Here is a 26,921-nt window from a genome sequence, read left to right on the forward strand (position 1 = left end):
TTGTGGGCCAAAAATTGTTACTTTTTCAATAAATAGAGCTAGCATTATCAATCATCCACAGTGTGAATAACGGGAGGAAAACCGTAGGAAGCAGGATCCTTCATAGAAGCAACATTTGCAATCAAAGGTTGTCTACAACCACTCTGATTTGCTTGCCAGGAAAACAACCAAATGACGCCCAAACTACCAGTGACACTTAAAGACTGGTGAATAGAATAGACGTTGGTGAAATATTCTTCAAGACTTCTTTTATTGCTTGGAAACCATTACATCTTTAGAAGCATCATTGAGTGGAAGATACAAATGGAATTGCATAGGAGTTAAAAGAATTCACTGTAGCCATTGATTACAGACTTGTTAGAAAGGAATGATGGTATAGATTACTCTAAGACATTACACTAACCAAATGTGGTGTTGTCTATATTTGAAGAACATAGCCTTTGATTCGATTCTAAATCAGAAGCGTTTCACATGAGCCATTATTTCTAAAGAAGTATTTCTATTTGCATAGGGCAATCATTAATGCTACAGACGTTTTGGTCAAAAGAAAGAAGAGAAAATAGTTGTGTGGTTTTTTGAGAAGATCTGACCATAGAAGATGATAGTTCACAATATAAGGTTTTGACATTTGTGAGAAGGCATTTGAACAATTGAGAGTTGTCGGGCCAGTAACATTACGTTGGGAACTAAATTTAGACTCTACCCTAATAATCTCGCTACCAAGGATCACTTACACTGGGTACATAATAGTCAAACTTGCCGGTTACATTGAAGATAGCTATTGATGTTCACCGTTTCTAAGGAAAGGAATCAATGACAATCATATTCTTGACAATAGTGTTCTTGTGTATTATTGGTAATAGTGAGTGAAGCCAGTATTTTGAATGGAAGATGCAATGAATAGTATTGGGACCTGAATTATCTTATTATTTTTGGCAATGTGGATTGGAGACTGTAAAGAACCTGGTAGTCTCAACTCAGCTATAAGGGACATTCATTTACACCATCGTTGAGTCTCATAGACTCAGTGGAAGCAAAGCTCAATTTCTGATGTTGTGTTTACTAACATTAAAAAATATCTTGGAGTAAGGTTTCAATAGGCCATTGAAAGAACATACACAAACGACATGTAGGAAAGATTGCAGTGTGGATAAGCCATTGGAGAACTATGGACCAAAACGATAACAATTGATAGTTAAAACACAACAAATTAGAACATGGCAGAGTAGAAACAATGTTAGAATTTGTTTGGGCTCAGATGGGAACCTGCTACTTGACTAGTCATTAAATTTGTTGATGTTGAGCAGTGTTATAAACTCTAATAGAATCGTCTCAACCTGTTTTAGGATTGACATTTCTAAGCGGAGCCTTCAAGTCATAAGAGAGGTGGTACATAAGCCTTCTTTGTGGAATATTATCACATTCAGCGTGAGCAATTACCTTGGCACAAAACTCTTGTAGGTTAAGCACACGAGTGGGGTCAATTTGTAGATAGTCATCCTAAAGATAATTGCACATTCAGGTGATTGAAGTGTTTAATATTCCAAAGGAAGCCATAGCTGGGTAGCACCCAGACAAAATTGGATATCATTGGATATTGGACTTTGATTTGAAGACTATCTCGTTGAAGATTATGCCTGTTTGAATGAAATATTAGCTGGGTGGACATTTTCAGCAATAGTAGTTGTTTGAGTTGCATCTGAATTTTGCAAACATGTTTAGGCAGCTACCCAAATCTATTATCAAGGACAAGGATCAAAACCTTGAAGAAAAGCTCTACGATATAAAAAGAGAGCTTGCATATTTGCCTCAATCAAAACATGGGTTACTTTGCAAGTTAGAAGCAATAGAGTAAGTATTTATCCACTATGGAACAACTAGATTCAAAGAGTAAACAAGTGAACATCCTTCTTGCTGTGATTCCTTTGGCTAAGCCAGCATTGTCGAGACACCTGGATAGGGAGGTAAGACTTACAGTCGTGCAATGTATTGTTCAGGTTATGAGAATAACTGCCCCCTATGATCTATACAACAAGGAAGTGATGAAAGCGGCATTCTAGTTGATTGTAGAAAGCTTTCAAAGATTGTGTAATATCCATAATCCATCCTTTGGTAAGGCAGTGAATATTCTAGAAACAGTAGCACAACTTCGTGCTTGTGTGATTATGTTGGATCTCGGTTGTGAAGACTTAATTCATGACATGTTTCATCAGTTCATGATTACTATTAAAGGGGACCACAAGAGAGATGTTTTACCCTTTATGTAGTCCATTATGTCCCTTGATCATCGAAGAGATTGACGATGATTCACAAAATTTCCTTTTTACCATATTGGCTGAACTAAAACAAACACATGCCACTTCTTTTGATGCTTACAGGTTAGTTGGCAGTATAATTAGACAATGTGAGTAGAAATTGAAATCATTCTCAGCAAGGTGCGAGATTGTAGAAGAAAGGGAAGAAAATTTGTTTCAGCCTAAAATGGGGGCTGAAAAGAAAGGGAAAACTAAGTCTTATGGGCAGCTTAACGGGGATGAAGCTGATGGTATTATGCATGACCACAAGGCTGAAAAAGACACAACTATGGATCAGCTACTTGGGAATTCAAAGGAGTCTCTATGCATTATGACCTCATGTCTGTTGGTTAATGACTATGGGATTGATGAATCATCATTTGGATCAGCTAAATGTGTAGCAACACCTGAGGATAATTGTTCTTATGATGATAATACCTTCAACCAACATAATTTGATTGGTTAGAACATAGTAACTCACTTTTTGAGATGGATGTTGATTGGATAATGGAGAATCTGCTATTCAAGTTTGATGGTGGCACACTCATTGATATTGGTCAGGAGTTTCAGACTGATATTTGTTGCAGCCAAGAGGTTGCTGCCGTGATAGAGGGACATAACTCTGATTACAAATCAGCCTGAGATAGAGATGTGGCGAGCAGTATAGCTAGAGTGCATACAGTGAGGGGCAGCGTTGTGGCAGTTGAGCAGCTGGAGTACTCTACCCACTATGGGCACAAAGCAGCAATATATTATAGATAGTTGGGAAGATGAATGGTCCCTTTGTTTGTGGGATCCAAGAGGAGCATTCCCATGGTTCGTAATGTTTCCAGGAGTTGGTTGGCACACAATTGAGTTCCCACAATTATTTGAACACAGTGGTGCTTGTGATCTCAATTGGAGTAAGATTCTCAGTCGGACTGGGGATCTTCTTGTATATGATGGTAGCACACGTCAGGTTGTTCTAATTGAACATGCACATGGGATGGTTTGGCATCCAGGTGTTGACCGTATGCATCTATGGCATTTTGAGGATATTGTTGTATTTCTACATAGTTTGAGACTAGATGCAATAATAATTAGAATTTTATGGCCTACAAATGCAGCAATATTTCATAAATTAACGTGGGATCCAAGGATTTGGTTGATGGAAAGGTTGCATTTTGATACATTGCTTCACAATGTGGTAGGATTCGTAGGATTTGTTTTCAGATTGGGCTACAGAGCTACTTGCAGATTCATATGGGATTTTGGTACCGATTGCTTGAGGACAAGCAATCTCGAGGAGGAAAGATTTGTAACGTCTCCTTTTTGAGACATTAGAAAATTTAAAGACATTCATATAATATTAAAATTGACTATGAGAGCATGGAATAAAACTATAAAAGGTCAATTTAGTATTATAAAGTGGGCTAAATATGAAAAGGAGAGATAAGATGAAAAGACAGGAAGGGTATCGAAGAGTCACAACTTTGAGGATTAAAAGGAGAGAGACTCATTCATTTGGGGAATGCTTGGTTTATGATTCAAGTTTCATTTTCTCTCTTGTGAGAGTTATTCATAAAGCTTCAGCTTTCATCCAGCATGAGGACATAGCCCCTCGTGTTGGTAGACAGTGGACGCAAACCCATTGTCCGTGGAGACGTCACTTCAGGTGTCTCGCATGTGCTTACAGGTTCTTTCTTTAGTATTCCTATCTGACTGTAAAATTGTGTTTAAGATTGGATTTTGAATGCTAGTTATTGTATTGCTGAGGTATAATGCAATAACATATTTTAAGGTACTTTATGAGAATTTATTGGTTTATACTGTTGGTTTGTAATGTATCTTCATATGTTTATGTTCTGAACATTATTTTGAGAAAGAAATCGGGTCAATATCCATTTGGGATATTTCAGTGAGGCTCATCAACCATCAGAGTTGATCACGAAAATGGATTGATCATGTGGATAAAGATATAGAGATAGTATCCAGGTAGAGGTTAGAGCACAAGTAGACCATCTAGAGGATGGTGTGAATATCATTGAGCCTAAGCATGAAACATAGGTAGATATCATGGTTGCCACATCTTCTAGGTCCTCTATTAGGCACACACATAGGAGGACTAAGGTGTTGAGTGATATAGGTGCCTTTGACTTCTAGGTTTTCTTTTGATATTTGTTTGGAACTTTGATGCAATGGATTTTATCTAATGTGTTATTTCCCTAAACTAGATTTTATGTTTATAGTTAGGTGATCGATGCATACATGTGTACCTTTTCTAAAAGATTCTATTTGATTAGATTATTGTGTCTTTAAGGTTTATTTATTAAAAGGTGCATGAAACAAGTTTTGAACCCTTCAAAAAATTTGATTTTTTTGGGTTTTCAATTTATTAAGTTTTTACCGAGTTTGAGAGCTTAGTAGTCCAAGTAAAATATCAGCTTCCGACTCTTCCTGAATCTGATTCTCTTAACACTAGATCTTTCAATGTTGAGTTAAAGGTGCAATTTCTATAGGAAATAATTTTTTTCCATTGATTTCTCCCCTATTGATTATTTTCTACTACTGTCTACATTGATAGAGAAATCTAAATAGTTTGTTTATGTGACAGACATAGCTAAGAGAAGAGATTCACATGTGAACTATACAAAAGTACTTTTGAGAATATCAAGATGCATCTCATAAAATAATGAAGTGCTGGTCATACAATGGCCTTAAAGTTATACACTTAAAATACACTGCCCATTAATCTCAAAACTATATATTAAGCATCTATGATACAAGAGAATTCAAAAAATTCTCTTCAATATTAGGTGAGATTAAACTATCTATGAAGACCTTATCTAAAAACTAAGGCGATTTTAGGATATATAAAAAAAGACCTTTCTCTTGCATCAATTTTTAGTAATTCAAATGATATTTTTGAAGCCTTCAACGAATGTGATGGTAAAATTATCCAAAAAGAGCTACCGTGGTAAAATTAAGAAAGTGTCAAGGAGTTGTTAAGTATGCTCATTGCTGATTAGTCCTCTATAAAATAAGATTCATTCCTTGAGTAATGGTGTCAAACCTTTTTGTCAATAATAAAGATGCTATCTATTTACTATTAGCATTCATTTTTCAGCTAAAGGAATAACGAATCATGAAAATAGTTTAAGATTAACTAGGAATTTGGAAACACCACAACAAAAATAACAGATGCACCAATTCAATTATATAGTTGGTGGATCTAATACATGGTTCTAAAAAGTCCCCTTCCATGTTGACCTCAAACTAGCGTAGTATACTTTCCAGTCCCCTAACTAGACAATTGTTAAAAAGATAAGGGAAATTGAATTTATTAAAATTCTTGAACCTTAAAATCTTAAATGGCTAAGAAATTCATAGAATGAAGTGAGAATGAGGAGTTATGCCATTCTTTAAAGAGTAAAAGAAGAATCTTTTGCTTGTATGATAAAAAAGGTATCTATTTATTAGTAGTATGATATTTTAGCCAATAAAATAGGGGATCATGAAATAGAGTTTTAATGTTATTTGGGAATTTGAAAACCACAATAAAATAGTAATGGCCATTTTTCAAACTATTTCAACCAGCGTTATGGGACTTAACAAGTCTGGCAAGGACTCAATGAGTCCCAAGACAAGGTGGGAAAACCAAGGCAAACTTCCTTTGTACTCGGACTCACCCGAGTCCTGGTTGAGGCTTGCTTGACTCGCTGTGGCAGTTGCCTCAGCCGGCTGGCAATGTCCATAAAGTGTAAAAAACAATTATTTTAACGTTTATTTTTTAATTTTTTTGGTTTGTAAAGCATGTGTAAGACCTAGAAAGGTCATTCTATTACTTGCAAACACAAATAATAGAGAAAGAAGAGTTGAGGGAAGAGTAATGGGGTTTTGGGACTTAGATTAGCAAATTGGTTGGCTCTCATCTATCAGTTGTTGATTGTTTATGCCACTTTGTAGCTTGCATCTAAGCATTGAGAGGAGTTAAAAGAAGCATTTGGAGGAGGCTTCTTCAAACATGAGTTACATTTCCATTTGTAGAGAAAATTTGAAGATGTAAGATACACTTTTTTTGTGTTATTTTGCAAATTTTTTTACATTCATGAATTTTTTTTTATTTACATTTGTTTGGACTCTTTATATTTGTTCCATTTAATGCTGATGAAAAACTTGAAAAGTAAGCATCCTTAGTGTTTGTAAATTTTATCTTCTATATTCTAGATGCTTATTTTTATATTTATGGTATATTGCAGCACCAACTACATCATTTCTCAACTTGAGGGTAGTGGAACTAGGCCTAAAACTAACTTTGATGCTAACCATACTAGTAGCAAGGGATAGGGCTTGGAAACATGTCATTCCTGGCCATAAAAAGGAGTTGTGACATGTTGGCATTTTATGGTAACATATAATGGGGGAGGCATTAATAGATTGAAATATCACCTTACCCATACACCAAGGCGTGATATCAAAAAATGCAAGGTAGTACCCCAAGATGTTATGTGTGATATGCAAACTCTCTTAGAGGAATCTCTAGAGAAGAAAGAATTACAAAAAACAAGAAGAGATGACACAATTAGTTGGAACTAGAAGTGTAGAGGGCTCTTCAAGTTATTATGGACATGGTCATCCTGTAATTCCACCTAGTAGTACTATTGCATCTCAGAGTGTGAGCATTGGACCTCGGGTGTGTAATCAAAGATCCTCACTTGATTCCATCTTTGTTCCACACACAACTCCAGGTGCACAACTATCGCTTGAGAGCATGGTTGGCTTGGAATAAGGAGAAGCACGAGAAAGAAAAGTTGGCACGTGGATATTTCTTCTTCAATAACAACCTTCCATTTAATGCAACAAGGTACTTATTATTTTAATTTTTAATGTATCTCTTCTCTTGCTTTCACGACTCAAGAATCTATGTCTTATTTCTCTTACTAGTAATTTAGTAAGTATACTTATTAGCTATTTGTCCATTTAATTTATTTTAGGTCTCCTTATTGGCAAATTACCACAGATGCTATTACTGTTTGTGATTCTGGGTTAAAAGCCCCTAATGATAAGGATGATCCTGATGAGTATGTCGCTGAGGTTCAACTTTAGACACAGGGAGAGAGGATGACTCTAGAGTCTTCTATGACCTATCTTAGGCATACTCATAGGAACATTGGGACATAGACTACTATGAGCCTTTCTTTTGATATATGTTTGAACTTTTGATTCCATGGATTGCATATTCCATGAATATTGTAGACATTAGACAATAGCATTATATTTCAAATTTCTATTATGTTATTTTGTTTAACTTTAAGTAATTTCTTTCAAAAATTTGCATTTATACTTATGTGATCTATGAAAAGTAGTGTATGTGTGCAAAGTAGCTTCTATTTATTTCAATTATTGTGTATTTGATGTTAATTGTCAAATGATGCATGAAAAAAACTTAAAATCCTTAAAAGTCTTTGAATTTCATGAGTTTTTTGATTTGCTGAGTTCGGCCATAGAGTTTAAGTCCAAGTCAAGTCTGAGGTTGTTAACATTGATTTCAACATTCTTTGAGATTTCTGGTTATATGGATATAGTTCACTAACAATAGTAGAGTGTTCTAGGGGTCAAGATGAACATAATCGTTTTTCTCCAATTACATATCTAACTTTTTGGGACCATGTTGGTTCCCAAAACCTCAGATTGGAAATCCAAGGGATTACCAATTCTCCAATAGGATTCTGCAATCAATGCTGGCCAACAAACGAGAATCACCTTGATTCCCATGTACTTTAGGCTTTGTTATACCCAAGCGAGTAGATCTTCACCTCAAACGCTTACTGCTTGGTTGAAGGCTTTTCTATAGTGAATTTAAGCTTTGCGAGTTCTCCGGTTGACAAGGTCTTTGAACTCGATTAATATGGAGTTATGTGATAGTTTGAAATAAATGTTTTTTATAAGGAGTTTAACAATGAATTTGAGATTTGTAAGAAGGAAGTTATAGATTTTCTGATTTTAAGTATAAATCCAATATTTCAATGATAAAAAGACCAGTGCTTTAGCTTATTCGGGCAATGGAGTCAACTATAATGAAGATTATAATGTACAACTTTATAATGTTCTATGCACATAAACTATAAACATTTTAGTAATCAAGACACAATAGATCAAATATATATACACAATTCTAAACTAGTCCAGCTTGCGCTTTAACTCCTAAGGTCGGGGAGACAAACTAGACATAGATTTAGAAACAAATAAATATTTCACAATATTTGCGATGATTGAGTTTAAAATGCCATAGATGACCTCGTCCACTTATTCAAACATAAACTGTTTACATAATTTAAAAAAAAATGATTATCCATGCCATTTAAATAATAAAAAAGCAACAGACTTTTATAAATAATTGAAATATAATATTAGGATATATTACAAAGCTCCGAACAAATAAATATATGACTATTGAATGTTTTATACGAATGTCTTGTTATGTGTCTTTGACACTTCCTTTTATAGTAATATGGAAGGGTACCATACATCCAATGCACCCTAACATCATCTTGTTAGTCCTTGCCTTATATAAGGCAGGGAACTAATGTTTTTGTTTGACCCCAACCTAATTTATATTTTTCAGCATGCATATTTTTCCAAAGTTTTAGATTGTTTATTTTTTAATTCATTTATCAGAAAAAAAAAACTTTTTTTCTGATTGGTGGATAACTATTTTCAATGCAAAGGCTAAGTATGCATTTAATGTTTTTGTTAGATTTCATTTGATATCTTTAGCTAAGTGTCCATAAGAACATTGGGTAAAACATTGGGCAAATTAATGCACACAGAGTTGACGACAACTGACCTGGCACTTTGTGATTCTGACATCGAGACGAGGCCATCAACCATTAATACATGCATCAACTTACTCCGTTGGTAATATTTGTTTGTATAAAGTGCACTTGTACATCTGAGAGCCTCCATATAGTCTTGTCATTTTTTTCTAATAACAATGAAGGGTTTATTAGAAGGAAATCTGTTTCATGTGCCTAACTTTATTGTTTTGCTTATTTATTTACTTTTTAATGTACGTGCACTAATCATATACTCAACATCAAGCCATCGGTAAATTAAAACCATAACGGTAAATTAAATCATGGATTGTGGAAATCTGATTGCATTAATAAAACCATAACTGTTAAATTATACCCCAATGTTACCATGCTCCCATCTTCACTCGATCTTCATGACACATACTTATTTGGAAACCAACCATTATAATTGCAAATTAAGATTGTCACTAAACATAAGGAAACAATTATTTTTAAAGTTGAGAGATTCTTAATTTTAATTTTAATTTTTAATTATAAGATTCTAATTTTATAATTTTTCATAGGTTGTTTTTTTAAATATAATTAAAAGATACCATATTTTCATAAATAAAAATTAATTTCTTAAGTTTAGAAATTCTTTATTTTAATATTTAAGTTTGAACTTTAAATTATTAATTTTATACTAATTAATCATTTATATTCATTTGTATTAACAAAATAATACTTCAAAAAATACCATTTCAATTTTTAATCTTAAATTAAGAAAGCGATTATGTTTCAACAAAATAAATGATAAGATTTTAATATATTTAATTTATTTCTACTCTATTCTTTATCTCACATTATAGTTAATAATTAGTTAAGTCATAAATCATTATTTTGTATCATCATTTATCATTATTAAAATATTATTAAAACCACATGACGAGTAATTTATTACATTTTAAAGAATTTTTAATTTTGAAAATAGTTTAAAAAAAATAAAATAAAATTTTAAAAAATTTCTGATTTAAAAAATAAATAAATTAATAATCATTATTAAATGATTAAATTTGGGCATTTATAAAAATATATAATTAGTATTAATTTTTTTATTCTATTACATTAAAAAGTAAAATAATATGAATTATCATATATACCTATATAATAATGTTGACATAAATTTAAAAATAAAATCTATTTTTTAATTTTTAAATTCAAATCTTCTTTAATGAAAATTAAGTTCTTAAATTTTTGACGGAAAAGTTGTTAGTTGGCCGGAAAAGTTATGATTTGGCTGGAAAAGTTGTCAGTTTGGTCGGAAAATTGTCAATCCTTGCCGTTGATTCTTTACTCACTAGTTTTTGTTATCTCACTCCACTTTTAACTATTGTTTTGATATTTATTAGTTATTATCTCCACTTTTAACTATTGTATTTCTTTCTCTATTTATTTAAAAACTATAATTACTTGTGATCTTTATTAGCTCATGTTATATCTCTATTTATTTAACTTTTGATTTTAAAAATTGATTTAGATTTTAGTGTTTAAATTATTTAAATTTATTTTTTATATTAGTCCAGTTTTTTTCTTTAAATATTATTTTTTATTTTTATAATTTATTTAGTCAATAGAATATTTGTTAGACGTTATTTTTTAATATTATTATTATTTATTTCTCTTATTAATTTTTCATAATAGATTTTTTGATGGGGTCTTTTTAAATGATTACTTTTTTCATATTTGATAAATTGAATTTAAACAAATAATATTTATTAATCTATCTAAAATATTTTAGTAAATATTGTGTTATTTAAATAAAAAATTATTAAAAATTTAATTTGTTTATATAAGATTATATTTTAAATCTCCACTTTTAACTATTGCTTTTTGTTTTCTATTTATTTTAAAAATAATTAGTTGTGATCTTCACATTAGCTCATCTTGCGAGCTCTATTTATCTGACTTTTGATTTTTATATTTGATTTAGATTTTAGTTTTTAAATTATTTTAATTTATTTTTTATATCAGTTTAGTTTTTCTTTAAATGTTATTTTTTAGTTTCTATAATTTATTTAGTCAATAGAATATTTTTTAGAGACCTTATTTTTTCATATTATTATTATTTATTTCTCTTATTAATTTTTTATAATAGACTTTTTGATGGGATTTCTTTTAATTATTTCTTTTTCATATTTGATAAATTGAATTTAAATAAATAATATTTATTAATCTATTTAAAAGATTTTCGTAAATATTATGTTATGTAAATTGAAAAATTATTAATAATCTAATTTGTTCATATAAAATTAGATTTTTAAAAATAATTTTATTATTGAGCACCATATCGTTGCAAGCATAAAAACATAAAACTGCTAGTAAGTATTAAGTTCTATATATTTTAACAATGGCCTCTATCTTAAATTTTTTAACATTTATAACTTCTCTTTTGATACAAAAGACACGATAAACATTGTAGATCACTAGACTTCCACTTAAACATTTCAAGATGATCCCAAAAGGCAGGGACTCCAGCTCGCAAAGAGCTCTTGTTAACATATTATTTTCAAAGTAGAAAATAAAATATGTTTTTATGCTTCGATTCTTTTAGGATTATCAAGCTTCCTTGTTTTAAACATTTATCGACGTCTTTTATTAACTCCGGTGATGTCTTCCTTATATTATATTAAATTGGTGACTTTTCTTATGTTAAATCTTTTGTATGTCCGGCAATAGTATTTAATTTTTTGCAATGACTATGGCTCCCCTCAAATTCTCATTCCTCGAATTACATCCTTTGTTTTCTATAGTGTGGTGTGTTTGAGCAGATGTCACAATTGCGACAATATTTGCACTTTGAACAATTGAAAGCCGATGTGCTATGTTCCTGAACTCTCCATCTCTGCAATTTGTCCTTCTCTTCCACAAAATGAGGCATCCTTCTACCGGTCTTTTGTTTTTTGAAGTCGATTGTCATGGATCAAATCTCCTATGCTTCTTGGTCCTTGCCAAATTCCTTGGTTATATGCATATGCTTCAAATGGAGATACTACCTTTCCACATTGAGTCAATCTTTGTGATTGTCGTTGAAATTGCTTGACTCCTTGTCTCTAAATGCAATGTCTTTTTCATATCTTGGAGACCAAAACTCTCGTGTAGTTCATATATTTTATTCTGATTGTAGCACTGTTATGATGGTAACTTTCCTTGGTTCAGGTGTTCATTCTGGTAAATGGTTGATATCCAGATTGACTGTGTAGTTATAATATTGTCTTCATTTAGTATTCATATGATTTTGTATTTGAGGCTCGATGCAAGGTAAAGAAAGATTGGTTTTCTGAATTCAATCATTATGCCAAACTGCCACATATAGGAAGAATCATAGGCTTCAACAAATGAAGTACAAGCCGAAGATACTTTTTTGGGTAACGTTTGAATATGAACAAGCTCTTGACATGACATGGTATGTGTTGACCTAGCCATTTCAAATGTTCACAATATGTTTGTATGTTTATCGCTTATGTGATTATAACTCATTGTCTTCTTTTTGTTATCATTGTAGTTAGAATGTCAAATGTTTCATGTTTTACAGTTACTTCTTGGACCTGGAAATGTTAGCAGATGTTCACATGTTGTCTGTGTAAGCTGGAAATGCTATAGAACAATCAAGACTACTTGTAATAATGTCATTTTTTAAAAATCATTTATTATACATATTCATTATATTTTGTCCTTATTCTTCTAACTGTTCAACATCCGATATGTAAGAAATGATATTCCATTCATTATCTGCAAATATAACATTCAAACAAGCCTTTTCCTGTGTCCCATAATAAGCATATACTTTGCCATTAGTAGTGACCTGTTATGAGAAACAATAGTCAAAATAGTAACATCTTATTCCAGAAATATTTTTAGTGGACAAGTGTTCAGAGGTTTTTCTCTCATAAGCAATTTTGCTTTGTCTTTTCAGCAATATGAAAATTTGACTCCATCTTCAGCCAACATGTCTTGTACAAGCACGCTCTATGAAATGATAACTCCTTGAGGAATTCTATCATACATAAGACGCCCTTGATTTCTATTGAGACTTGCAAGTATCTAGTAAAGCTACTAAGGATGTGTGAATTCACACAAACTCCTATACACATTCTGCTGGTTATGAGCTTTAGTTGTTTTAAATTATATTGTTTGACTATCAGTAGTGGGTAAGATCTAAAAATAGATTATCGAGTGCATGAATGGCGGAAAAAAAGAGAGGATTTACCCAATCATACATGAAGATTCTGCCCTTGGCATTGTACAAGGGACTCTAAATTTGCCAAAATTTAGAATTCCATTAGAGCATTCCACACTTCTTGGAGATTTTTAATATCCTTGGAGAGCACTAACTTATGTTAATTTGTTTATTTCTTTTAAAGAAGGGTGGCTTGCATTCATAATGTCCCTTTTTAAGCTAACCATGGTTGGTGGTTTGGATTAGCCTATCAATGGCCCTCAGAGGCAGTCAGTTGGTCAGAGTGTCTCATTTGGTAGAACTAGGGGCAAATATTCTCTCCAAAGGTCAAGGATGTTCAGGATTACTCTTCATTTTGATCAATTTGGCACACTTACTATTTATAGTAAGTGTCTATTATAGGATAGATGAGAGTTCTATTTGTAGAAGGGTGCTTGAACAACTTGGTGGCAGTGTTGAGATTCAATATTGTTGACTAGAGTAGTTATTCCGAGACTTACTATAGCATTGTTGATGAGTTACTGTATCTAGCATGGGCACCCGGACTCATGGTATGCACACTAACTGACTCATTTGTCTGTTGGCTCGGTTTGAGAACTTTCTATTTATAACAAGCCAATTATGCCCATTTTATTTTTGGCAGTGGACCTAGATTTGGTATTAGCAGATATCATGAGTTGATTAAGTAGAATAAGGTATTGGCTCAAGTTCAAGGTATTAACTATTAATAAAGGATTCTTTATTAATAATTATTTATTAGAAGCTATAATATAAATTAAATGGGGCCAAATGACTTATAAGTGCATTAAATGAACGTGATATTATGGGGGCCTATTAATATAGCTAGTCAATGTGAGACTTGAAGAAACTCACATATTAATGATTTTTAAAATCAATTCAATAGCAAGTGGTTTGGGCATCAAGTGTTTAGATAATATAAGATAAGATAAATTTATTAATGTCCAACAAGAAACCACAAGGGTCTAAGGGCTAAAATATGTACAACAAGGTCACAACCAACAGTAGGAGCACCAAACAATGTTTGTGAAATGAACATACAGGAAAGCAAGAGAACATAAAGGAAAAAGACTAGATACTCCTCACAAGTGAGCAACAGTCCAAAATTGAAGGATACAGTCTAAGGCAAGGGAAAGCCTAACTCCATCTTAGAGAACCAGTGGAGATAGGATGATGTTGTCGAATGTATCCTCTGCAAGGTCTAACAGATCTGTTGTGACCCTTAGAAGAAATTCCGAGCAACCACTTTGTCCCTCGAGTAGGAGACCCTGTAGCAAAGGAAGTAATGAGTTGGTTTGAAGTCTGTCCTAACGAAAACTGAAGCTGTAAAGTGTGATCACGAAACTGTATAGCCTCTTGGTGATAGAGGGAAAGGCATCGCTGATTTGTGTATGTGAAGAATGTAGAAAGGGACCTACTCTCCTTGACCAAACAATAAAACCTCCCCCTAATCTCATAGTAGATGGAGTAGTGGAAAACAAAATAGGTCTCTATCTTCACCTTCCCAAGCGAACAAAGGCGACACACCATGCCCTCCATGTCAATATGGTGGTGAGTTTATATTCGTAACCGATGGGAATGCACTCTAAAAGATCCTAAGGAGATGTAGAGAGCATGAGTCCAATAGTGATTGAGGTACCAGGGGAGCACAATGACCTTGTCCAAAATATCCATGTAGTGCTCAACATAGAAATCCATCCTCGGGTGGAGCCCCTTCAGAGGGTTACTCCATGTCGTGATAATGTATTGTCCGTAGATGTTAGTCCTGACGTGCTCATTCAACTCTTGCTAAGAGGGAAAGAGGTGAGCGGGGGCATCCAGAGAGAATGGGAAAGGGGGAAGGCAGTCCATTACGATCCCAACTGAACCAAGAAGAGTAGAGATTTGGGCGAACCAACATCGAGCCCTACTAGTAGGATTGGAACTCATCATCAGCTAGGAAGAGCAATAAGTCAAGTAAGAGTATCTGTAGCTATCCTCAGTGGAGTCTATGAATCTCTAAAGCCGGTGGAGAAACTAGGCCAAGTAAAACATGGCCCAAGCTTGAAAGGATGAGACCCAAACTCGGCCAAGGGAATTATAAAGTCTATAATTTTAATGGGGCCTAATTCATTAAATGTTATTAAATGATTATTCTATAAAGTTGAAATATTGACATCTAACTTTGGTGGAGAAAGTAATTAATTATTATAATTCAAATGTACCAAAGGCAAATAGTCTTGTAATTTACAAGAAGAGTAAGCAAAAAAATATCTGGCCGGTTTTCTACTTGAGAATTATAGAAGTCAAAAGCAAAGAAAATTGGATTCATTCTATGATATTTCTTTTTGTTGATCGTGTGAAGAGGATTGTGCAAGGGTTTGCAACACTATTTGACTTGAGGAATTGTAAATTTCTCCAGTTATTGGCACTCTGAATTGGTGAGATATCGAATGAAATTGTGTAATGGCAATGGCTTTATATGAGAAGCCATGACTTTGCTTTCAAGTGAAGGAATAGGGGTTTGATTGAATGAAATTACAATCAGTTTGTTGCAAGGGTTTAGAAGATCATTAAATAATACAGATCACAGCCTTTAATAGCAGCGTTTATGATTCTTTTGAAGGTAGCTGCGAGTAACAAGCAGCTGCGTGAGCCAGTGTTAGTGATGTGGGTTGATTTAGAGGCACATTTAATGTTTTTCTGTGCTTCAATAGACATTGTTTATTGGCACCAATGTTCAAATTTATCTAGAATACACCTGCACTACTATTTATTATGGTTTGGATTGCAAGCTGCCATAATCCAGGTTTTCAAGGTTGCAAATGAGTTATATGTCAATGCATTTGATTATTGTTGCATATATTTCACCTTCCTGAATTGCAATAAAGGTAATGCTTGTGAATAGTTGCAGCAATGAATTTGTATGCAAGCTGTATGATGAAATGCCTTTGAATGGTTTGGTGCATTTTCAAAATGATATAATTTCCAACTATTTGACAAAATGCCATGTTGAATATTAAGCTAATAAACAATATCATACAGTTGTTTGCAAGCTTATCTCATTGAAAAATTAGATTATTGGTGAAACTAACTTATTAGTTTGCATGCAAAGTGTTTGACAAAAATCAAACATCCAAAATTGAAACAAATTTAGAGTTTGTCAGAGTTAGAACTTGCAGGGTTTCTTACAGTGGTATTTGAGTAGTTTCTTGCTATCATGTTGGGGGTTGGGAAAAATAAAATTTATTTTTACTCAATAAAGAAACAATATCAGAGGATAGCTCGTGACCTATTTGCAAGAAGAGTTGGTTAATGTAGTGATTGACAAATGGTATCTGGTGGTAGGAAGGTGAGAATTAAAGAGGAAGTGGATATTAACATGGATAATGATTCTGATTTTAATAACAACAGATTTAGTATTGACCCTACTATGAAAGATGGTTGCATGAAGTTTCCCAGTGTGGGAACTCAAGTTTTGGCTGTTAGAAATGAGTTATGTGATGCAGATGCAAGTTACAAAAAAAATGATTTTACAAATCAGATCTGGAAAAACAAATCAGAAAACTCACTGGTTGGTAATAGGTTCTAGTATCCTAACTTGGAGGGACTTGTAGTTACATTGGAAGTGGAAATGTGCGAACAGATTGTCAAAACAATAGCTTCCCCTTTACCAATTAAGCCATCTTCTGAGGTACATAGCAGTAGTACCTTGGCTGATGATGTGTGCATTGATGATAGCACACGAGTTGTTGATCATGAGGTGAGCATTGTGAATACAACCTCATATCACAGTGCAAACTTTGATTTAGAGTCTTGGACATGAGTCATGAATTCCAAACATCATTTGGTTGGGCAACATAAGGTCAATTATAACATGATTGCCACAACCATAGAGCACTTTGATGTTGCTACCTATGGTCAAGGAGCACTCCTGTGATAGATGAACATTTTGAAGGTGGCCTTTCCTTTATAAGGTTTCATACACTTCAAGAAGCCACTGGAATAATGAAACAAAACTATTTATATTTATTGGTGACACTATCTTCTTGAGTGTGATTACACTTGCTATGGTGTACTGAGGGGAAAAGAAGAGGAGGTAGATGAGTGCACTCATGATATTTGAGTGACTATGGATTCGTTGAAGAGATCACACTTGTTCCTTCATGAATCTCAGTCCCAAATTGAGGGGCTTTCCATGGAGTTAAGGTTGGCATAGACTTCACTAGTTATAGATACACCACAATCATCCTTAGTAGTAGTAGGTAATGACCTTATACCCATAAGTTATATTTGTGAGTAGGTTGAGGATGTTGCCACACTTTTCACAATTACAATTGCATTTCATACAGTTTAGATGAGTGTATCTGATGGGAGTACCAGAGAACCATATGCTACATCATGTTCTCCTGTGGTTACATCCACTGTAGATGTTGGTGATGATGAGTTAGATGACAGAGGCTATATGCAGAGCTATGACAGTCAATGCTTGACTGAGGTGGGAGCTTTTATTGTGAGTGCATAGAGAGAAGTACTCATTACTACTTTTCTGATCCATACACAAAGGATTTGATGATGCATTCGTGTTGATTGGCTTTGAGATTGTACAATCCTTTGTGGGATGAGTATTTGCCACCTGGAAAAAATGGGAGTAATGGCTGCAAGTTGGATTATTTATAGAGTCGACACATCCATGGGAACCCAACAGAGGATGGAGATAGTGACAACTTTATAAACACCGTTTGATGTTATTATCTCTACCTAATGAATGGATGCAAGTTGAATGTGTTTTTGCGCCTGAGTGATGACAGGGTTAGCACTGCAGTTTGGGCTTGTCTCGTTGATTGGCTTCATCACTTTGGGAATGATGAAGTTGAGTTCAGAGTTGAGCAGAAAAATCCAAGGATGTTCTTCTTGGTAGACTTTGGTTTAGGGTTTGTGATCCTTCTAATGCATCAACATTTCACACAAAGCTCATTGAGGATTTTATTGGAGTTTACACGGTGAGGAGTGCTTTCAACTTTCCTTTGGATCCTCTTGTGGATGACACCTTTCACATACATAATTCAATTGCGCATGTGTTGGACAATGTGTATGATATCTCACCTTACACAGTTTTGGGAAGCAAGTTTTATTAGCTTTTCGAGTTGCTTCCTTATGAGATGTTCACTCCTGTGACATTTATAGTCGGATTTGATTTAGTTTGGCAAGTTCTGTCAATTGAACTAGTGACGATGTTACAAGAACTAGTTGATGATCGTAGGGACATTAGATTGTTCTACCTTTGAGATCTAGGTGGACTTGTGTGTTATTTATTTCTGAGAATGCTTGGGAACAAACAATTTCAAGAAGGGCAGACTGTAATGGCCCCTTTTTAGCTCACCATGGTTGGTGGTTTGGATTAGCCTATTAGTGGTCCACCTAGGCTAAGTTAGTTGGTTAGAGGGTCTCAATTGGTGGAAGTAAGGGTGAGTTCCCACTCTAGATGTCAGGTATGTTTAGAACTGCTCTTTGTTTGGATCAATTTGACATACAATTTATAGTAAGTGTCTATGTCAGGAAAGTTAGGGTTTTTATCTTTAGTAAGGCACTTAGCTTGGTGACAGTGTTGAGATTCATTATCGTTGACTGAGCAGTTATTTAGAGACTTACTATTTATAATAAGTCATTGTTGAGGAGTTGCTATATCTAGTAGGGGCACCCTGAGACATGGTATGCACCTTGATCGATTCATTCGTCTATTTGATCGATTCATTCGTCTATGAAAGAGAATTGGGGGTCCCTATCTATGGTGAGGCATCTGTGCAAGGTATAGAACTAGGTAATGATAGTACAAACTCTAGGGAAATCTCGCCAATTTATTAGAGGGGCTAGCAGTCTTGTAACTACATGTGCGAATCAGGTTACTTACCACAATTTGATCAGTGTGGATGAAAACATGTACTCTGCTTGATTTATGAAATTTTTGGAGGAATCTTTTTCATTTCTTAAATTGCACTTATCTTTTGAGCCCATGAGGGATGTGTTAAATGGCATGAGAGCCTATGATCTTTGCTCAACGAGTATCATCTGGTACATGATTTTTTTCTCAACTAATGACTAATATTACGACCTTGCATTTTTATTATATAAAGTTGACTTCGAGCAGGTATTGAGCTAGAGATGGGAATCTGATGTTTGTTAAGGAGTCATCAAGATCACAGCCTTAATAAACTCCCAAGATGTCCTTATTTGAATTTGATGTGAAGCCCTTTGTCGCAGAATTCCAAAGTGCATTTTTAGATGGCACTGTTGTTCATTTTTCACACATGTTCAAATGAAGGAAAATACATACTTATTACTTTCAAGTAATTTTCAGAAAATGCATCAAAGAAAAGTATTTTATTCATTTTGAAATAATGTTCAATATTTGCGTGATGGAGCAAGTCATGATAGGAATTAAATGCTGAAAGTAATTTTCTCCCACACATCTGACTGTGAGAGTAGTCTCTACGTGCTGACATACATCTATATCCTATTGAAATCAACAACTGAATAAAAGAGTAAAAGGAGAAAGGTTCATGAGCACCAGTCATTGCTTGTAATGACTAGTGATGTGGCATCCAACTGCGTCCATCCTTTCGCTGCTCCAGACATCGCCCGTTCCGTGCTTCCAATTCTTGTATTTACAAAGAAGAGAATGGGTTAGATCCAATGGATCTAAGCAATGCTGATGACTCACTCAAATCTCGCATTTACCGTCCTACATACTATTCATCGCAGTAAGATACATACACACACCAGCAAATAGAGAGGTCAATCATGAAGTACAAAAGTATTAAAGGGACAATTCATTTTGTTTTGAAACCTTTTACTAATAAAAACTGGTGAAAACGGGAGAAGTATAGCAGGTGAGTTTGGTTTGCATATAAATAACAGCAAAGGAAACATTAAAGGAACGAACTGTCAAAAGTTTTTGAAACCTTTTGTTTCACTCATATAGCAAGAATGAAAGCTACAGTATGAGGCTATCTATCGCAATAAAAATAACCATTTTCAGCTAATAAGGAAAGCACAACATATAATCAGTATGATACAATAGCAAGAAGCGATATGAGGATGCAAAAGTGATATTGATGAAGGTGTTATCAGCAGTTTGTTTCTCACTTCAGTCATCATAATAGAAGCGTCATTTCAGAACAATATTGGAACTACAAAAGGAAAAAAGTGTGTGAGTTTATTTCCAAACAGATCCAAACATGTAAACTGGAAAGAGAAGTTGTCCTAATATGCCATGCCAAGGTTTTGATCAGACAATATGCAATAATCATTTTAAGAGATAAGACAGTCTAATAAATTGAAGGTGCATGTAATGACATTCACATTTCTTGAGAAGGCAAACAAAGATGTTGACAACTGCTGAACACTGTTTTTGAACCACTTCAAATATGGAGTCATTTTTTTTTAATGCAAGAAACTCACAGGTTAAGATCTAAGAGTTACAGCTGTACCAGTTGGAGTATTGTTTTTAAATGGACAAACAATTTTGCTAACAGTATAAAGACAAACAGATTAGATGCATGGGTTTTCACGTCCTCAAAATTCATAACCACAGTTAGAAAAGAAGACAAATGGAGGAGTAAGCCTAAAATTGCAAATGAAAGAGCCCAACATGGAAATATGCAGCAGATAAGAGATAGATATGACGCCATAACAACTTCCAGCGAAGAACTAGTAACAGAAAAGTCTCGAAATATGGCCACTTTCAGCAAAATAATTGTTTATATCAGTTCTTACAAATTTCTAAGAGGGGTAACATACATCATAAATATCAGATATGAGTTCCTAGCTGCTATATATAAAAAATCAAAATCTGAGATGATGATGATGCCCAGATTTTATGGCTTTCCAAAACCAAACAAGCAAAATTATCCTCCAGGCATCTAAAAGTACAGTCAATCAACTGCTAAATACAACAGTAATGATGCCCAGATTTTCTAGATGTAAAGAAAAAATTTAACTAGCAGACGTGTCAATTATTTTTCATGCCCATGATATATGCGAATTCCATAAAGAAATGAAGCAGGAGGATAACTTACAGCAATAAGCAACTGAGTTACATTTTTGTCTTATTTCCAAGCATGCAAAATATGACTCAAGGCGTCCAGTAGAGCCCAGCAAGAAAGAGGAAAACCCACAAGAAAAGAAGGGCGTATTCAACTTTTAAAGATCAAAGATAGAACACAACTACAACAAAGTTCCTTGATTTTCATACCAAATGTGTATTTTCAGTCATGCCAGAGCAGAGGAAGTAAAGGAAGTTTCAAGACTCAGCAGGAGCAGAGACGTCACCAAGAAAATTGCCACTTTAGTTGTAAACGACGACTCCAATGCTTAGATCTGAGGTAGACACCAGTCAACTCACCTAGAAAACCATGGCGTCCAAACACCAAAGAGCCTTAATAAATTGTGCCTTCCAGCAGAGAGAAATCGCATGATATACAGGCGGCTAGGGTTGAAAGAAACCCTCATTTTCTCTTATGCAAGATGCTAAAACTCCAAGATAAGATAAAAACCAAATAACTTGCCTTTCCTTTGCATTATACAAACTTGCCCTTTATCAAATTTGATAAACTTTCGGGTCCGGCCACATAACAGGGGAGTTGGAGATATTTATTTTTGCATAGGTTTGTTAATGCGATTTGCATTATTCATTATACTTTTGCATATATTTGATAAAGATTATTATGCTTTAAAGTTGATTTATTCTATGATCAACTTAAAGATAATAAATTTTAAATTGCAAATTATAAGGTTAATGCAAGTAAAAATGGAATAGACTCTTAATCAAGACTTCCTTTTACTTTATTTATTACTTTTTAATTGCATAGATATTTTAAAAAGATTGTAATTATTATTTTTATAATGGATAGTCTTATAAATCAATTATTAAAAATAATAAACATTCATACAATTAAAAATAATAATAAAGTCTAGAGTCAAGACAGGTAAAAGTGAAGTTGGTATTTTTAAATGCCTCATTCAAGGGGGCAGCTGCAGTTGATTTTTAGAGGCACAGTTCAGACGAAAGATTTCAGAGTGCATTATGGAGTGATTTATGGCAGTTTGGGGAGTTTTTCTAGTTTTTCTCATGCATGGATGGTGGAACCTTAGTTTGGGGTATTTTGAGTAGTTTGGGGTATTTTGAGCATGATTTTGGAATTTTTAGTGGTTTTTAATAATGAGTTAACTCATTATTTCGACCCAGCTTTTTCTGCTTTGAGGTAGTTGTATTGTTTATATATACTCCTCTTATTTTTGAGTAGGGGGTTCAGATTTTGAGAGAGGAGGCTTACGTGATTTCATCCTTAGTGTTTCTTTTTTCTCCATGATTCTGATCCATTATGCAGATGTATTGTTTTGAGGGCCTTTGATGGAAATAAAGTTTTTCATTGGAACCAGTTTTGGAGTTGATAGATTTAGTTGTGTGCGTTAAGGTGATTGATGTTATTCAAATTGTGTTTTAATTATAGGCCTTTCTGAATGATGTCTTATCTTGTACCTTCTTTATAAATAGCTGTTCATAGGTTTTGACTTGTGTTTCAATTATTGATGTATTCGATTGTGATCAAATTCCTTTCGTATATTTTCAAGTTCATAAACCTTCTCTTAAATTATTGATATGAATTAGCAGATTTTCAAATAAGGTTTCTTGTGATTGTCTTGTCAAATCTTTCATTGTCTCAGGGATAGCAGTAATCTGTGTTATCAATCTTGGTGTATCACCTTGTTTCTTTAAGTTTTCCGTGTTTAAGGTTATCTTTTTACCCTTTTTCCATCTGAAAGTTTTCACTTCTCCATTAGTATAAGTAAGGCATAAGATATATCATACAGGAACCGGCCTAGAATCCGGAGGTTCAGCCAAGTTATAAGTTACCCACAACTTTTGGTTGATCCCATGTTTCTCCAAAATCGCTGCTAGTTTTAGGACTTAAGGCAAATTTTCAGGGTGCAGATTTTGGAGATAACAGGCACTTTTTCTGTTTGTGTTTACAGCTTCATAATATCATTTGATCACAACAACCATATTTTGTTTTTGTAGGCCTCTGGTGCAGAAATGGGAGAGTGTGAAAAATACATTTGTTTCGTCTCAAGATGACAATTTATTCATTCTTTACTGCATCTATCTATGAATATAATATCAAATTAATATTCTTGTAGGATGCGTAAGCTTCTATTGATGAGTTCTTTGGAATTTTTTAGAGCTTTATAGATTTCGTTTTAGTAAGTTTAGACCACAGATTTTGTTCATTTGTGCATTTTAGAGTTAACATTTGTTCTCCTTTGATATACTAGGAGGGTGATGCCTTCATGATATGCAGCAGGCTTAACAGTTAATATCTTCAGCAGAGTATTGACATTTTTTGTTGATAATTATTTGAAATTTCCCCATTTGCATGTAGTCAATGGAGACAAGTTGATTTTGATGGATCAACAACAGGTGGTTCTGTCCAAAAAAGGAAAGTCATTACCCACTGGGTCATCAAGATCAAATCTTCCTCAAACAGCAGCTGCTTGTGCCCCTCCTGCTTCTGCTCTTCCAATGCCTACAAGCTTGAGTGGTTCTGTAGCTACTTCTAGCATTCATGCAGGGTCTGACAGCACAAGGCATACGAAAGAACTTTCACAAATTAAAACCAGTAAATGCTCATTGGTTGTTCCACCCATTTACTCACAAGGACAATTTCCATTGTGTAGAATGGGAATCACATCCTCTTTAGCTACAGACTTGCCATTGATTAACCCAGTGTCTATAGCTTCGCCAGGCTCATCCATAGAATCTATTTCTTCTGAAAAGATGATACTTAATCCTCATGCAAAGGTAAAAGACAAGTTGATATTCATAAATCTTCTGTTAGATGCACCTAAGTTTCTGTTTGATCTCAATTGAAGCAATAATGTATTTTGTTTTCTTTTAATTCGAATATAAGATTATATTTATACTATGGTGCAGGAATTCAAACTCAATCCAAATGCGAAGAGTTTCACTCCATACTATACTGGCATACAATCATCATTTCCTCTAGCCCAGGGTCCTTTAAATATGTCAAATGGTGTTCCTCCAGTTGTACATATGCAATCTCTACCTGTGATATTTGGAGAGAGTTCCCCAACACAGCAACCAAAACAATCTGCAAATATTGGCCCTTACAATAATGCCTTATCTTCTTTAGGAGTCACAGCAAGTATCTATCTGCAACCTGCAGCTATTTTTTCACCCAGTATGTCAGGCACTAATTTATTGCCAAGTTTTCCTGCAGAGTCTTCTGTCAGAATTTCTGCAGGACAACAGGCAAGTATTTCAGTTTCATTTTAATGCATGCAATTTTATTTTATTTTCAGGGGTTTTGCAAATTATTATCTGGTTTCTGGTCTTTGTAAACACCCTTAAAGTTTTCTTTGTTTAATGGAAAAGGTATTTGGCTGTTTATATTAAGAGGAAAAGTATCTGCAAGTGCAATAAATGTTGATTTTTGTTCTGAAAAAGAATCTTTCAGGTCAGGATTTAATAGTCACAAATGTTATGATAATCATTCATCATATAGTGTATTTCAAGTAAGAAAATTATATCAACGTAATTACTTCACTAAAATGCCTTTTTTGTGTATTGTTAAATGTTTCCGACAAGCTTTTTTTAATGATTTCTAATTTTATCAATATTATCCTAAGTTGTCGGTTTGGGTTCAGTTCCAAGTCCGAAGTTCGAGAACCGGTTGGCTGGTTCGACAAAATTTTGGAAAAGGGTTTGGGTTTGTTTGGGTTCGTTAGTACAAAAAATGTAAAAATTTTAAAATATATATATACATTTATATGAAGCATGAGTTAAAATTAGAATGTAGCATAGTAGCATAAACACATTTAAACAACAAAAACTTTAAAACACCATAAACAATAACATATCATAGTGATCATACCATCATATAGTAACATAGTTTAATCAACTTCAACATCAAAGATGAAAGATTCAAAACATTTAAAATATTAAGTTCAAGTATCATTGTTTCACGTTCAGGGTTTAACTAATGGAATGAAAATCTATTAAAATTCAGATTTTTAGTTCTAAGTTCTTCAATCTTCATCTTCTTCATATTCATCTTCTTCTTCTTCATCTTCTTCTTCATCTCCTTCTTCTCCGCCTCCGCTATTACTTGCACCAAGGCCAACGGGATCAGCAGTAGAATCAACAATGGTATTGGCATCAAAGCCATCAAAATCATCAATTGTAAGCCCAACAGTGGAAGCATCCAAGTCCGCAATCTCTGCATCTACATCCCACTTCTTTGTCTCCTCTTCTTTGTATTCTTGACTCTTGTGTGGAAGAAGGCACAAGTTGTTATGCACAAATGCCAGGTTCTCTGCTTTTTTTGATTGCAACCTATTGCGCTTCACCGAGTGGATGAATAGGTGCTCCAATTTCTTTTTGATGCAAAAGAACTAGCAACCTATAAAGACAACATAGGGTAAGCAATTAAAAAAGAATTAATTCAATCTTATAAAAAAATTCTTTTGAAGATAAAGTGAGCTAATTTTTTAAAAATAAAACTTACTTGTGATATAACTTTGATTGCAAGGGGCTGCAATGTTTGGATTTTTTGGCCATGGAGGTACCACCAACCATGAGCATCCTTCTTGAACCGATGACGAAGAGCGTCATTACTTAGACCTCTAACACTGACAAGTTCTATGAACTCATCCATGATTACATCTCTTATATCATCATCAGGAAATATTCTTCTAAATGAGGCCTGGTACCCCTCAAACACTTTCATACCTCTATATGGTGGCAACCTTCCTGGTAGATCACAATATTGTGAGCTATAGTATTTGGGGGTCAAGGCATAGGCAAGCAAATGTAATGGAGTGGTCATTTTGTTCCATCTTTCATTAATAATTTTTTACACTTGTTTGAAAAAGGACTCTTGCGGATCTTGCTCCTCCTCATTTATAACTTGCCTGATCTTCTCAATTATTGAGTCTATGCCATCATAGATCTCTCCAAGGCAAGGCCTATCCATATCAGTGTACCTAAGCATGCTCATAATGGGCTCAGTGATCTTAAAGAGATATTCCACACGTTCCCACCATGACTCAGCCAATAGACTATCCTTTATTTTGTTTGCCCTTTCAGTGTTCTTTTGCTTCTATACACCCCAATTGTGGCTGATTACCATACCTTGAAGTGCATCTTTCACTTGCACAAGTCGTCTTAAGACGATTATATGTGATGCAAAATGGGTCTCAGCAACCTGTGACATAAATTAGAGCAAAAAACAACTATTACATACATATTTTAGAAAATTAAGAAAAGTATACACATTGACAATTGCACAAATAAAATATGAAAAATAAAAAACTGTCAAATATTAAAAATTAAATGACTAACTTGAGTTCAAGTTCATTTACCTTCAATAGCTCCAATTTTGAGTAGTTCCTAAAAAGAGATTGAGTCATGTGGTGGTTTGTGACAAACATTTGTATGTTCTCAGCCTCTTCATACATTGTTTTGATCCACTCAATTTGGTTCCCAATCTTTTGTAGCATAAGATTGAGCGAATGGACTGTACAAGGTGTCCAAAAGAT

The 26,921-nt window shown here is 33.9% G+C and overlaps 1 protein-coding gene across 16 annotated transcripts in view; it reads left to right on the forward strand.

The window, feature by feature from the left end:
* The window catches only part of LOC149548157 (uncharacterized), a 208,328-nt gene that overhangs the window by 120,942 nt on the left and 60,465 nt on the right, over window positions 1–26,921 (forward strand). For all 16 annotated transcript variants that reach the window (XR_016353989.1, XR_016353992.1, XR_016353991.1 and 13 more), the window contains exons 10-11: window positions 23,744–24,162; window positions 24,295–24,633. Coding sequence is in view for 10 of the 16 variants with exons in the window: in XM_089792185.1 (XP_089648311.1) it covers window positions 23,744–24,162; window positions 24,295–24,633 (758 nt within the window). In the remaining 6 variants the exon portion in view is untranslated. The remainder of the gene's footprint in view (window positions 1–23,743; window positions 24,163–24,294; window positions 24,634–26,921) is intronic.

Source organism: Cupressus sempervirens, chromosome 7 (assembly GCF_028749045.1).
Source record: "Cupressus sempervirens isolate cs-2001-9-10 chromosome 7, ASM2874904v1, whole genome shotgun sequence".
NCBI classification, from domain to species: Eukaryota; Viridiplantae; Streptophyta; class Pinopsida; order Cupressales; family Cupressaceae; genus Cupressus; species Cupressus sempervirens.